General features: G+C 26.4%; 1 protein-coding gene across 1 annotated transcript; it reads left to right on the top strand.

Moving 5' to 3' along the window:
- The first annotated feature begins 6,484 nt into the window (after positions 1-6,484).
- On the top strand, positions 6,485-11,119 carry LOC130810112 (ethylene-responsive transcription factor ABR1-like). The gene is made up of 2 exons (XM_057676063.1): positions 6,485-7,074; positions 9,883-11,119. Exons 1-2 carry the CDS (start codon positions 6,639-6,641, stop codon positions 10,683-10,685), a joined length of 1,239 nt encoding a protein of 412 aa, XP_057532046.1. The 5' UTR covers positions 6,485-6,638; the 3' UTR covers positions 10,686-11,119.
- Positions 11,120-16,916: the final 5,797 nt, after the last annotated feature.

The raw sequence follows: 16,916 nt of genomic DNA, 5'->3' as shown, positions 1-16,916 counted from the left end.
AATAGTGTATTATATAGGTGAAAATAAAAAGTATGACAATTAATTTCAAACTTGAAAATATTAAAATTATTTAAATTAATTTTTTGAACTAAATTAAAAAGTGAGACATTTGAAAATATTTGAAAAGAAGAAAAGAAAAGCACGTCTCCTTAATATCACATCACGTGTCAATCAAATGTTCTTTAATTTTCGTCACTTTTAGACCATAGTTTCACAATTTAAAATTTCATATATTGTTTTGAATAAGGACAAAAATACACCGAGATTACATCACAATTTTTGGTAAACATTTTTTTGGTCAAACTAAGCTTACATTTGTTAATTGCAACTATTTTCGCAATTAGCATTTCAATTTTCTTTTTAATTTTTTAATTGATTTTTGTCTTTTTAATCTATCAATAATTAAAAAAGTATTTAATAGATAATTTTCAAATTAGCTAAAACTTTTTAATCAATCAAAATTTTTAACTGATTAATTTATCCAATAATTACTGTCAACAATTTCGACTGAGAATCATTTACAAATGAAACAATTGACATTTTCTTAGCTATTATTTTAATCAAGACTTAGATATTTTGGCTCTTCCACAACGGAATCAATTTAATTAATTCATTCAATTATCTAACAAACGTGATGGGGTGATCAAACTTAAAATAAATTAAAGTACAGAGAAGATTAACTACATTTGTACTCTTATAACTTTTTGTTCTTTTTCTTTAAAAAAATTATCTTATCATATTTTACATATTTTTACTTACCATTTTACTAAGTATTTAATATTCATCATTCATTCTAATTTTATATTTTATCAATATATATGAAATATTATGATCAAACTTGATCTTGTTTAATTAGTCCAATACTTCAATAGCAAAAATTCTCTCACACAAATACTAATTTATCATAAGTTTCATTTATATATGACTTAAGATATCAAGGATCAAAGTTGTATATCAACTAGTAATTTTTTATAATTTCTCTCACATTTGTATTAAGATTAAATTCAATTTATCATAAGATAATTTATAGTTTGTAATATTTGTCTTGATTTATAGTATTTAACTTATAATTTCTTATAAAACACAGGGTGCTAATTGTTCTTAAGGAAGCTCATTTGCTTAGATCTTTGCAGTTAAGCGTATTTAATAGGAAGCAATCTTAAATTAGATTACTTCCTAGAAAGTTTTCTTAAATGCATAAGAATGAGGTTAAAATACTCTGGAAAAACTTAAGTTGATCTGTAATACCAGTCTACAACATCAATAAGTAATGAACTGTGGTCCGATAGGGTCTAGATATTACAAAAGCTCCAAATATATTTTTAAACTAAGTAAACAGGAAAATGACAAAATTTCATAAACAGATAAAAAATTATAAAATGAATAGAGATATATAAATTATAATAAGATTATTTTAGAAAGTTCAATGATTAAAGTAAGTTATGAGGTTGTTTTGACGTGGCACTTTTTGATAGAAAAGAACCAAGTACTAATTCATTGTTTAGTCTATAATCTATTGCACCAACCTCTTATATTTGGCACATTGAGACCGTGCGTGTTATTTTTTTAATCCTATAACTGAAATACTCCCTTCATCCCACTTAATTTATATCATTATTATTTTTGTTTGTCTCAGTTAATTTACATTATTTTTATTTTTAAACAATGATTAATCACTTTATTTTAATCTCATCTATACATTTTAATTTTTTTTAATTTTAATCTGTACAATGCATTCCCTCTTTTCATTTATCATCATTATTTACTTTTTTCCTTAAAAAAATCTCACTTTCTCTTTGATTCAATTCTAATGAAATAGGGAGAGTATACTTCTTTTGTCCTATAGAATTTGCACTATTTTTACTCTATTTTTATTTTTTAGTTGTGACTTTCACTTTTTTAATTTCCATCTACACAATTAATTTATTATTTCATTTTATCCACTATTTTCTTTTCTAATTTTCCCTTAAAAATAGTACCTTTAAATTTTTTTGATTTTCGAAAAAAATATACATGGTACTAACCGCATGAAACCGATGAAGTATGAAACTTTTAGGGAACATATGAACATAAGAATGAATAAAAAAAAGTTGAATGTTTGTGAAATGCACTACTTCTATGGAACGACAACAAATATATGTTCAACATTCTTTCTCCTCTTTTATTGTACGTTGCATTCTTGTTTTGTTGACTACACATTTACGCTTAAAATATTGAAAGAGGCAAGAGTTGGAAAACACTAGCTTTTCTACTTATTGCTTAATTTCTTTTTTGGATGATAGGTTTAAAAATTATTTTAAATTTTTTTATTATTAATGAGTTTTTTGTCCAAAACTATCTTTAAAGTTGTAAATTGCTTTTATAAATTTATTTAAAGATCTTGAATAGTTATGAGGTAGTTGTTAGCTTTTTAAACTGTGTTAGGCGATATAATATTTTAAGTAGATATGATGGTGTTTAATAAGATTAGCTCAAAATCATTGGTGACGTCAAAACTTGAGGTGATGATAGGGTAAAAGGCTAAACTTAACTATTTGAGGAGCTAAAAAATTCATTAGTTCTTTATAATTATTATAATAAAAGAAAAAATTCAAAAATTGGGGAAAGGTCGTAGCCAACCCCAACACTGGCCCTTAGCTCTGCCTCTAGCTCAAACACTACTTCACAAAAAATGTAGCTGTACATTAAAGTAGCAGTTTGACTAGCATTTAGTGGTGCAAGTAGTTGTAATTGCAAAATAAGATGTAGTTGTTTAAGTTCTTCTCTATACTTTTCTCAATAATTTATTTTTCAACATATATTATAATTTGATACTTTTATCGGATAATATTAATTTAAATAACTAATTAAACAATTAAACATCAAAGAATTACAAATGTACAACCATAAGTAATCACAATTACAACTATTTCGATTGCTAACAGTTATCAGCACAGACACTGCTTTCTTGTGCTGAAAAGATCCTAAAACTATTTTACTACTTTTTGTAGTATATACTACTCCCTCTATTTTCTAATGGTCTTTCCATTTAAAATATTTTATTTTGGAGAGAAAAATTTAATTAAGATTTTTAAGATATATATAGATAATAAAATATATGCATGTGAGATCTCTCTAAATTCGTTTTAACGTATACTTTTTTATTAAATATTTTATTATAATTTTTTATGATATGTATTTAGAGATTTTAAAGCTCAAAATTTACTTAAAAAACTGTGCAAAAAATATACGAGAAGAACAAAAAATAACAGAATGAACCATTTACTTATTTAGCGAGATTCGATTTGGTTTTCAAGCCACTGACTAAATAGCTTAAACTGTTGGTGTTTCTAAGCTTCCTAAATTCAAAGTTTGAGTTCAAGCTTATGTGAATCGTATTTATGAGAATGAACAAAGTGATTGTAGACTGAAAGTTGGGGTTAATATTAAATTTACCGTTAAATTGAATTGGAATTATTATGAATGTTAATGTATAATTGGAAAAACACAAGTACATGCATTTCATAAGTCAAGAAAATATCATCTTAAAATTTATGACAATGAGAGAAGACTTCTAGTGAATTATAAAATATGCATATGATCTTTAATTCATTAATATTGGACTAATCCTCCCACACCTTTTTAAGTTCTTATGTGAGAGTAATCAACTAGGGTGAAAGTGTCATTCTTTTCGGACCTATTATTTAGTTTTTAAATTAAACATTTTGCTCTGATACCATGTTAAATTGAGTTGTATTTATGTGAATGACATTATATAATCAGAGAAATACGATGCACACACTTTATAAGCGAGTGAAATATCATTCCCAAATTATATGACAATGGAAAAAAAACTCCAAAATCCATTGACATATATAAAGTATATACACTATCTTTATTAAAATTTTACACTACATTTAAAAACTCTTATTTTGATTGTGTAATAATATAACAAATAATATAACAAATTTAAAATGACATATATTTGAGTAATAAATGGTAGAGGATGAGGATCCGTCTTGGAAAATAAAGCCTGAAAAGATGGTAAAGCCTAAACTAAAAGCATTCGGTTTAAACGTGACAATGTTTTCTAGATAATGTAACAACACATAATTATGTAAGTACTAAGAAATTAATTAGTATAATAAATATTATTGATAAGAATAAATCTAAAAGAAAATGAGATAAAATATATAGCTAAAAAATAAAAAATATTATTCAAAATAAAAATATTATAAAAAAATTGTAAAATAAAAATATTAACAAACTTAAAACTCAAAAGATATACAAACTATGTTATGTAACCTCTCGTCGTTGGTTAGAGTCTTGGAGACTTGAAACTTATCCATCTGCAGACTGCAATGACCTGAATGAATGATGTTAGAAGGGGCCAATGTTATGTCTTAACCACTATAAACCTCATTTTCTGTTCGCCCACTTCATCGTCCTTATTATTTTAAGCATATATATTAAAAACTTAAATCGATGATTGAGGCCTTAAAATATGTTATATATTTTACGTGGCACGAAATATTCTACTTCGAAATAAGAGATGGATGAGATTTGAACCTGTAACTTTCCGTCGATACCATGTTAATGAACCAACTCAACCAAAAGCTTAAGCTAATGGTTAAGACCCCAAAATATCTTATATACTCTAACAACAGGTTAAAGGAAGAGGGAGTGGCTGGATGAGTTTGATCTCAGAACCTTACCTAAAAAAAGTGGTAATTGTATTAACTAAGATATGACCCAATTATCTTTGGCTTATATTAAAAGTGTTATTTCCCCTAACAATATAATATCAAAGTATACATATATTAGAATTTCAAAAAAAATTTAAGCATATGGTTGAGAACTATATCCTATAAACTCAATTAGCTTTCAATAACATATATATATATTCATAAGGATTAAGGGAGTATATTTTACGGTGTAGTTGAGAAAAGATTAGGTGAGAATCAAATTCATTACCTACCTTGAATAAGTAATGTTTGCTTCAAATAAAATAAAAATTTACAAATAGGTATTCAAAACAAATTCGATAACCCAAAATTTAACTGATTTTGTAATTGAACCCAATTTGACCCCACTTACAATTATGTAAAAACAAGATAAACTCAAATTCCAATTTCTTACCGACCCGAAACAATTAACTAGAAATCAACTCGATGACCCGAATAAACACCCTAAGTTACTATGCTTAAAGCAATTTTTCTAGTCTATTTTTTTACTTACGTAATTCATTACATTAATTAATCATAATCATGCATAATTTAGTTCAGTTTAATTTAAGGCATCGATATGCTAAGAGTTTTTTTTTTTTGGAATGCGTCTAATGAAGCAAACTATAAAATTAAATCTTTGACATTTGAAATGAAAGTTAGTAAAATACAAAAATCGAATAATGCACTTCAAAATAGTTAATTTAGTCTATTTTTTAAAAATTTTTATTAGTTATTAAAAATATATATTTTAGGTGTGTTTAACGTAGCAATTTAAATAGTTGTTAATAATCCAATAAGACTAAAATACGAAGTACTATATAAATAATGTCAGCATTTGATAATGTAACAATTTAACTAATATTTAGTTGTACAAAATCAAGAATAATTGTTTAGATTTTCTTTACAATTTTTCACAACAAATAATATTCCAATCAATATCATAATCGTTACTTTCACTAAACAACATTAATTTACATAATTAATTAGACCATTTAACATTTAATAACTACAATTCTACGGCTATAACTATTTACATCTATAACTACTTAGATAGTTGACACCTACCTTGCGCCAAACCAAAACTTTAGGAATGACTAACGAGTAAAAAACTTTTGCAAACTATTTAATCGTTGTTTAGTTTACCTAATTTTTGTGATTCAACTGATTTTTACTAATTGAAATTGATTTTTACTAATTTTTATTTATTGTAACTGATTTTTAGTTATAAATTATAACTGATTAAACTGATGTTCACTATTATAACTAATTTTTTATTATAATTAATATTTATAGATTAAAACTAATTTATACTGATTACTTATTTTGAAGGTGAAGTAAATAAGACTTTAGCCGGTAAGTAAAAATCAAATCAAATAGGAATATATTCATCATTAAAAACACAAAGGAACTCAAATTTGAAACGATGATCTTCTCTTTTATGGTTTTATGACCGACATAACCCATGATCCATTTCAGGGGTCACCCCCCCCCCCCCCCCCCCCCCCCCCTTCCCTCTCTTCCTATTTCCTAATGTGAACATCTTTTAGTCGGCAACTGTTTTTGTATAAATCTTTTTCTCATTTTTATTTTCAACACATGCTCAATTATAAATAAACCCCAAATTATTTTTATTTATATACTCTTATTTAATAAATAGAATTTCTTTTTCTATTCTTATATAAAAATAAAAAACACAATAAAAATAAACAGGACTAGATTCAGAGTATCTACTCTGTATTTATTTCGGCTACATTCGTGCGTGTGTCTCCATATATATATATAATCCATTTCTTTCATCAAACAATCTTAATCTCTTAAATCAAAAATATTTATAAAAAACATAATATTTAGAATTTAAAAGAATTAATTAATTTAATTAATTAATTAATTTAATTAATTAACATAAAAAAAAGAGTTACGTGTTTGTTATACATGTGTGTATTATCAAAGGTGGCGAACCAAAGGGGTGATCAAGGGTTTTCATCAGCATCATCAAGCGGTGCAAGAAGAACAACCAACGGTGGAGATGAAGAGAGAGAAAGTCCTGTAACCACCATGGAAGCTCAACAAGAACCTGTTTTGAGAACTAATTGGGAAACTTCGGCTATGGTTATGGCTTTAACTGATGTTATTTCGGGTCGAGGCGGGTGCGACTTTGGTACTGTTGCTGTTGATATTGGTGGGTGGTCCGACCCGTTTTCTTTTGGTGGGTACCCGACTATGTCGCCGGGTGTGTGGGTTGGGCAGAAAAGAGGAAGGGAAGAAACGCGTGGTGGTGATTTTGCGGACTTTCCGTTTTTGTATGGTGGTTTTAGCGGCGGTGCTGGTGGTGGTGGTGAAGGGGAATCATCGTCAAGTGCAAGTGGAGGTATGTAAATTATTATTATTATTATTATTATTATTATTATTATTATTATTATTGTTATTATTATTATTTTGGTCTTCAATAGGTTGAGAGAATGAAAAAGGGCTAAGCACATAAGAATATAAGAATTGAATACGAGATTTCATTAAAGGGGAAGAATGTGGTTTTCGTGATCAAAACAATAAAATAGTTAGTTAGATATGCATGTTGAGTAGTTAATATCGCCTAAAAGTTCAAACTAATAATTATAATACTCCAAGATATTAAATTAGATATTATAGCGTATTGACAGCTTTACACGAAAGTCATTTAGATTAAAAGCATGGATGCAATTTAACACATCTTTCTAATATTTCACACCATGTAATGTTAAATATTATGCTTAAATTGAGAGGTGTGTTAATTATATTTGAATTCGTAACTTTAATACTATGTTAACCAAAAGTTATTATAATGGTTGTAATCTTAAATTATAGATGCGACCTTTTTGATTTTCATCTCCATAAGAAAATAGTCTATCATCTTTCAGCATTCATCAAACTCTGATTATAATTATTATAATATATATACAGTCCCTCTACTGAGAAACCCTCTCTTTTGAGAGGGTCTCTCAGCCTAGCACCACAAAGCTTATAAAGAGACGGTTTCTTAGCCTAGCACAACAAAGCTTAATGCATACTCTTATTCTATATTTTCTAATATGGGTCGATCTAATTAGATATAGTCTCTCACAAATATCTTCGATGATATAACTATGTGATAATTCTTAGTTAAATTGTTGCACATATCCATACATTTTGTTGAAAAAGTCGCAAAAAATAGTTAAACGTATCTATATATTTTGTGGAATAAGTGGAAATTTATGTTTCATTTTTGATGAATTATTTTGTTGAAGATTTTTTTTAATTTTTTTAAGATAGTTAAGTGTTCTTCATTTTCTTTGCATAATATATTTTCTCCATCTTTCATCTTTGATAATAGTAATATAAAATTGATTTTTTTTTATTTTTTTTTTTGATAAAACAATGTTTTAAATGAGCAACAAGAATAACAATAAAGGTGTGCCTTTTAAGTTTTAAGGTTGTAAAACTCGGACATTCTATGTTCTTGGTCCCTCCTTTGCCTCATTTTCCTAGCGGCGGCGCCCTTGATTCGCGACTAAAATATTGAATTCCAAAAGCATGTTTATTCTATTTAATGAACAGTGTATTTTTTGTTGAAAATCCTAATAAATTATTTATTTTTTGCCCTTTTAGATGTTTTTAAATTTTTCTTATTTCATAGGTTATAATACCTTTTCGAGTAGTATTATCGATCATACCGGGTGTATCTCGTTTATAAAAAATCTATAATTAGGATCGGGGAGAGAAAAAAACAGTATCTCATACTCATAAATAAATTAACAATACTTTAAAAAGAATCAATAAGATTGAATTTAGATCTCGGAATATGATACTTGCCGAAGCAATATCCAATTCTAAAAAAAATACTTTTTAGTATTCTATATTTTGCTACGTACAATATTTAGGAGAACATTCGTTTTCATGAAGAATCAAAAGCAAAAGTTATAAAGTCTTAATTAAAAAAAGAGAGAAAATATCATAGTGAAAGTATTATGGAGTATTATACAAGTAATGTACTGCTAGATTCCTAAAACAGGTAAGCTAAAGTAGCACAATTATCAATAACTAATTATAATAAGTATTCAGTTTAAAGACAATTGGAATCAATTATTATTCTCTAATTAAGCTGACGTGACAAAGCTGATCATTAGTCATGAGAGTTATTCTATTTAAAGTAATTAATTAACTCAATTATTTTATCCAAATAATAAGTTACTAATTATAATTATGTATATATTACTTCTATTTTTATTTATAGTATGTATTTTTTTACCTTATTACCTTTACTCATTTTACCTTATTACAATTAATCTAATGAAAAACATTCAACAACTTACTTATAGTTATTACCTTTTCTTTCTCCTTTCGAAGTGATTTTTTGACCCACCTAAAAATTAGTGAAAAAATTAAATGGAAGTAATTAGAAAAATACGAGGGAGTAATATTTATCCCAAAATTCTCTTAGGAGACAAAAGCATTTGTGTGAGATGAACCAGAAGTAGCAAACTTAAGAAATGGGCTTATATTATGCATTCTAGTTGAACAAGAATAATTCAACTGCAAGAATTTGATTGAAATTATTCTTTTATCCTTATTATAAAGATTTAATTTTTAATTATTTATTTAAAAAAAGTTTCACTTTTCTTATCTGTATTAAAATTCTCTTAGTCTTATCCCAATGAGAAAAAGAATAATTGAAGTGAACTTTATTAATATGGAATGAACACTCGTGCATGATATTATTCTTTATTAACACACTCATCCATTTGTGTGAGCCTACTTTCCTCTTTAGTAGTCCTCTTTGCACCAAAAAGATACTCCTTTGATAGAATACTTAATTTTTTTATCCCTTTAACCAATTAAAAATTTTGACTGATTATAAACTAAATCTGTTGTTTACTGCAAACTATGTATAACAAATAAAATATGTCAAAATATGTCAATGTCATATCCTTGATCTTTAAGAAAATAAGATTACTATAATTATATAAATTAATAAAGCGGTTCTTGTAGTTTTTAATTCTTCTTCTCCATTTATTTAACCATGTATTTATCATCTTAATTTGTACATTTAAGTTTAAAACTCATGATGCAAATTTATTTTTTTGTATTTTACTAAGTTAATCTTTTCTACTCGTCATTTATAATAATGTGAAATTAAGATGTTGTCTTTACTTGTTATCTACAGTTAAGGAAGAATTACAAAGTCCAAGTTCCGTTCAAATACCATCACATTCCCATTCGAGCTCAGTAGTCAGCACCACCACAACTCTCACTTCAATCGACCAACCGCCGCCAACCACCATAGCTCCCACCGTACCCTCAGCCCAAGAAGAGCCCCAAGGAGGAGAGCGTAAGCGTCGATACAGGGGAGTCCGCCAACGACCTTGGGGCAAATGGGCTGCTGAAATACGCGACCCGCACAAAGCTGCCCGAGTTTGGCTCGGCACATTCGACACAGCCGAGGCCGCCGCTCGCGCCTACGACGAGGCGGCACTCCGCTTTCGTGGTAACCGAGCCAAACTCAACTTTCCTGAGTTCGTCCAATCTGTCCCTCCACCCACCGCCTGCCCATCCCCACCAACCGGCACCGGAATCCTACCGGCGCGGACTCTTTTTCAGCCCAACCGACCGGCCCGAACAATCCATTTTCAACCACAATTACAACAACAGATCAACACAAATAATCAAGTTAGAGATTACTGGGAATACTCCCAACTTTTACAAAGTTCAGGGGATTTCAACTTTCCAGGGTTACAACAAATTCTATACCCATCAACATGTCAGCCATTGATGGGCCCACCTTCACTCTCCTTTTCTTCATCATCATCAGGAATGTCAAACTTGCAGTATCCACATATTTTCTCTGGTGATCAAACCTCCATTTTTAGACCTCCAGGAAATCATAATAATAATAATAATAATAATAATAATAATAATAATAATTGGTCTCAAAATGATCCTTATAACCCTCCATCTTCCTCCAGCTAGATCTTTAATTCTTTGATTTTCATCAAATCCTGTTTAATTTCTAGGAAGGAATTAAATGTTCTTCTAATTTTCTTTTTTTAAAAAAAAATACAATAATTGTTATATGTTTTCATTCCAATTTTCCAAAGGCATCACTTTATATAATGATAGAAATGATAGAATCATGGAAGTAGAAGTGTAACTTGATGGTAGATGATGTAGGTGGATCTAAGGTTGGAAATTAAGTTATATATAAGTTTGAAGGTTGTATGTATAAAAATAGATACAGGTATGTATTAGTATTACATTACACATTGTACCAATTTTATTTTAGTAGAAATACAAGATAAGATAAAGCATAGAAGAATTGGTATAATTATATCATGTACTTTTCAACATTATACTTCTATGAAGTTATTAAATCCATTGATGTTGATAATATTGTTTTAAAATGTGTTTGATGAGATCGAGCTAATGTTGTCACGTAGAAAAATTCCTACCATCATAATTAATATATATTAGTATTTATAGAAATATAATTTTATACATAAGTTAAATGTTATAAGTTGAGAATATTGATGGACCTTAGCTCCCTCCTTGCATTGTATCATATGGATTCATGGTAAATGTACGTAGTTAGATTGTTTCAAATAAATCAAAAAAAAGAATTACTGGCTATTGCCTATCTTATTCACATAATATAAAATAAAATATATTTAAAAGAAAAGTAGATGATTTGTATGGTAATGGGGTAAATATATAATTTTTTTAATCCATGTGGTAGATAAAAGAGAATTTTTTTTATTAACTTTATGTTATTATTATCCAACATAATGACAACTTTTTCAAAAAACAAACATCGTGATCACTCTAATTAACCACATATTTCGAAATTAAATCGAAATAATACTTAATTTAACAAAAAACTTAACATTTTATTATATGGAAAAGTTGGAAACTCAAGGTCATCATACGTATTTAAAAAAAAAAACATTTGTGAAAAAACCAAAAACTTAGGGTTACCACGTAGGATTTTTCAAAACTATTAATTTAAATTACTTTAAGTTGATTTGTTAATATGATTATTAAAAATTAATGTGACAAGTGGTGATTAATTGGAGTCAAACCAATAATCACATAAAATGAAAAAGGGATGTAACTAGAACTAAAATTATATGTTTAGATGAGTAGATGATTGTTGACTGAATTTACAAGGAATAAGGACAAATTAAATGTGAAGTTATCAATATATCGTGATAGTAACGTTGTATCTAAACCAATTTCAACGTCCATTGACCATATATATAGTTTATGATAATGATCGAATAAAGGAGGATTTTGATGTTTTTCTCCTTGCCTTGCTTTTTATCAGTATTAAATATGAATATTAAAAAATTAAATATAATGAATTTATATAGTGAATTATTTAGAAATGTGATAAAGAATATATATATATATATATATATATATATATATATATATATATATATATTTCATCTCTCTTAAAGCTAATTCATATATTTTTTTCTAAGTGTGAATTTTACTTATATAATTCAATTTCTTTCATCCATAAAAAAGTTTCTGATATGTTGAAGATAATTACTTTCTCCGCCTTTTAAAATTATTACATTTTTCTATGTAATCAGTTTATTTTATTTTGTTGGAATTTTGTTTTCAAAATTATCCTTTATATTTTTTTAATTCAAATGTACATATTTTTATTCTCTTTTTATATCATCCACGTAATTTAACTGATTCTACCTTTATCTCATATTATAATTGTTCTAGCTTAACTATACTATACTACTAGGTGTGTACATGTGTTCAAATATACAAGTACAAGTTGTATTGAATATGGTAATTGTTGAGTAGCATGTGCTCTTCAATTTGTCATTGTTATCATAATAATATTGGCCAACTCATTTATGGCTTTTTGACTATTCATTTTGTTGAATAACCAACTCTCTTCATTGTCTTTAGATGAAGGGTCACATTTGTTAGATTCTTAGAATAAATTAATTAATTTTATTGCACGTTTTTTTCTTGTTTTGATTTTGAATAATGCCTGAAATATTTAATAATATAAGACATTTTTACTTAAATAATATAAGACAATTTAAAATAAATTTAGAGGAAACTATACAAATTAAAATACAGTTCTATATAAAAATGATGTTTAATCAAATTAACGATGATTTAATTTAATGATTTCTTGGGTTCTATATTTAATTTGATTCCTATAACACATGCATATTCCTAAAGAATCAAATGATATCATCTTGTCAAGTATAGAAATACGAATTCCCCTTGAAGACTTTCATTTATTCATTATTAACGATATACATGATATAAGTTTAAATAAGGTTTCTCATGATTATAGAAGTTTGTTAATTATTACTATATAAAATATTTAACAATATTTCACTCATATACTCTACAATTAAAGCGGATGATTAAAACGAGTGTTAAAATTGAATCTAAAAGCAGTGAAGATCCTTAGTAAAAATATCAGTATACTAAAAAGAGGAAGGAAAATACAAAACTCGAATATTATGATCGAGAGCCACATTTTCACGATCAAAATATATATTTATCGCAACATGTTTCTTTTGTTTGATGGTGCACAAGGTTATATGATGTGTAAATTGCACTAATAATGTCACAAGATTATTAAATATTTATTATAATATAAAATAATAAAAATATTTTAATAATATTTCACTAAAACCAAAGTTTTTAATATATATTTGCTATGTGTTCTTAATTAATGCTGTTTATGATTGTGCTTGTTTAATTACCTATGAAATAAATGACTTGATATATAACATGTTATGTGCTTTGTATATACAAGTACTTTCTCAATTCTAATTCAAAAGAAAAAGTACTTTCTTAATTTTGATTTTCTTGTTAAGGATTTTGCAGAAGATTAAAGATTTGATATTGATAAAAACCCAATTATAATAATCCTCAAAAAGATGAGAATAAAATCTTAAATGATGGAATGTGTGAAAGTTGATGGAGTATAGGATAAGAAAAAAAGAGGTAAAAATTTGCTAATCATAATAATAATGTAGCAAGTAATATGAAATGAACCAAAAGAAGATATGTAGCAAGTAAACAGAACGAGAAAGTACTTCTTACTTTTTCAATTCTTAAGAGTTTGCAACAGTTTTTACACAATGACTAAGAAAATAGTGAGAATTTAGTTAAATTATGCAAATAGAGAGTGAAGGTAATAGAAAATAAAAGAAAATATGTGGATGAAAATTAAAGAAAACAGTTTTTAATATTGCCCCAAATAGAATTGATGTTGGAATTTCAATATGATTTTCTTACTTAAAAGAATATAAAGATGTAGTAAAGTCTTTGGTCCAGGGGCGGATGTAGACCATGGCAATGCTGTCACTTGATAGCATATGATCTTGGCATAGTTGGTATTATATACCAATTAACTTTTTTATTTGCCTCTGCTTTAGTTCACATTATTTTAGTTTATACGAATTAATTTTATAATAAGTATTTTTTGATAAATATACCAAAATATACTTCTGATAAAAAAAAATATTTACTATTTTAATATTTTTAAAACTAATACATATCAAAATAGTATAAATCAAGTACATAACAAAAAAAAAAAAAAAAAAAAACTTTTTTCATAAAAAAGGGAAAAATACAGTTGAAAAGGCTAACACTTTTGAGTAACTTGTAAATCATAAGCATAGATTCTTTACCAAAGTAGAAGTAGACCAAGCAAATTCTAAGTTGTCTACTTGTTTTATGAAGATCTCCTCAGTTTATGTGTTCACTTCCTTTTCATGGTCAAAGTTAGAACAAATATATCTTTATGATTTATTATTCCTTAATCACATAGCTTGGTTCCAAACCACCTAATTTGAACATAATCTTATACTCCCTTCTTGTTTTTAACTTTAAGGAGAATATTAAAAAAAAGGCAAAAATATATGTATGAAAATTAAATTAGAATGTAATAGAGATATAAATTTCTATAAAAAATATAATAAATTAAAAATGACGAATTAAAACGATAAGTATGACAATTTCAATGGAAAGAAGTAATTTGTAAATGAATAAGTTAGTTTAGAGTTTGGAAAAAAAAAACAACAAAAAAAAAAAAGTAAAGAACATTTTGAAAGATATGGTGTAAGTTCAAATGAGGAAGCTAGTATTTTGAGAGACTATCTTTTTGAGAGACGTATCTCAAGTTCAACTCATTAAAGATTAATGCCTACTTACCGTATTTTTTAATGTCTACTTATATTATCATTAATGCTTACTTACCATATCTTTAATGCCTACTTTCAATATCTTAAATGTCTATTTATATTATTCTCAATGTCTACTTACAATATATTAAAAAATGTATAATATGCTGACCCAATTAGAGATAGTCTCTCATAAAAATTTGTAAACTTTTATATATATTTGAGTCATATATTAAAACTTAAAGAGATAGAAAAAATATATGATATAAATATTTATTATTTATCTACTTTTTACATTTACGAGTTTATTATATATATTTTTGATTAGTGTTTTTTATAAATGTATGAAAACTTATTTATGAGAACCAAAAAAAGTATTTGCTTCATTAAGTCAAATGTGGGTTGATATTGATATATTATTAGTATACATTAAGAGACTTCATATGTGTTGTTTCACTTTTCCGGGTTTATATCTTTTATTTATTATACAGGTTGGAAAGAGAAAAGTGCTAAATAAAAATTGAACTTAAAATAATTTTAAATAGAAAAAATAATATACGCTGGAATTAAGATAAAACTTAATTTTCAAAATATTGGTTGAACTTTTTCCAATTGAATTGTATTGGCTTGCTTTTTGCAATCATAGATGAGATTATGAGATAATTCCATGATGAAGAGTTAAGATAGGATTGATGTTGATTGTTGCATATTGATAACCATTCATCTTTTCATGATATTATAATTTGCCACAACTTTGAGAATGGACAAATATTTTTTATGCTTCTAACAAAAGTCATTTACTTTCTCGATCCTTAAGAAATTATTACAGTACTACTCTCATCTTTTCTTTTTGTTCTTCCTATTTACTTTTTACACTGTCAAATCTTAACATCTCTAAATACACATAATAAAAAATTATAAAAGATACATAATAAAAAAAATATACATTAAGACGAATCTAATGAGATTTCACATGGATATATTTCATATTCTAATATATGTCAAAAACATTAATTAAATTTCTCTCTCTTTAAGGTGAAATATCCAAATGGGAAGAACATTTGTGAACGGAGGGAGTATATTGCAAAAATATTAAAAATAAGAAGACCAATGAAATTGTGTGGATGATGATAAGTAAATGGTACGACGAATCATACTATCTAGTCACACACAAAATATTGATTACCTATGAATAAAAAGTGTTACTATATTTTTTTTCTTGGATTTTTTATGGTTAAAAAGTCACCTTTTTGCTAAAAAGTAACATTTTTCATAAGTGTTACTTTTACATTAAAATTATTACTTTTTAACCATAAAAATTCCAAAAAAAAACAATAGTAACACTTTTTTGCCATAAAATAACGGGTTCGCACGGTTTACATTTAAACATATTTTATGCTTGAATTCGATATTATGGGCGGGATATACTGGATATGATAATGATGATTTACACTTGAACTCGACCATATATATATATATATATATATATATATATATATATATATATATATATATATATATATATATAGAAATGACTTAATATTTTTAGATTGTTTATCATTTTTACAAATTATGTATTTATGAAAATCAAAAACCTTGTTGATATAGCGAAACGAATTACACGTACATAATAATCACAAAAGTTAGGAGATGAGGATTAGCTATTTACCTAATAATCACTATATACTTTAATTATTAGGGACTAAAAAAATAGGACAAGTGGAGTTGAATGATTCTTAAATTGAAGTAAAAAAATAAAGACATGCGCCTAACAATAATTAATTGAGGGAACATTTAAAAAGAAGGTTAATCTTCTCTTCTCTAATACTTACTCCCTTAGTACCTATGATTATCCAATAATGGATTTTGGCACAAAAAATAGGAATAGGCAAAGACAATTAAATTTTGTGAACATGATTAAAAGTGATAGAAAATAAAAAAATATATATAAATAAGAATCAAAAAAATTGATAGGAATATTATTAAAAATAAAAATATTACAAAGTATAAAATATAAATTAAATTAAAA

The sequence above is a fragment of the Amaranthus tricolor genome, chromosome 4 (genome assembly GCF_026212465.1).
Source record: "Amaranthus tricolor cultivar Red isolate AtriRed21 chromosome 4, ASM2621246v1, whole genome shotgun sequence".
Taxonomy (NCBI): Eukaryota; Viridiplantae; Streptophyta; class Magnoliopsida; order Caryophyllales; family Amaranthaceae; genus Amaranthus; species Amaranthus tricolor.
This window is presented reverse-complemented; position numbering and strand designations above follow the sequence as displayed.

Coding starts and splice junctions, on each gene's coding strand:
- LOC130810112 (XM_057676063.1), top strand. CDS start 6,639: ATGTGTGTATTATCAAAGGTGGCGAACCAAAGGGGTGATCAAGGGTTT. Junction 7,075..9,882: donor ATCGTCAAGTGCAAGTGGAG/GTATGTAAATTA, acceptor TGTTATCTACAG/TTAAGGAAGAATTACAAAGT.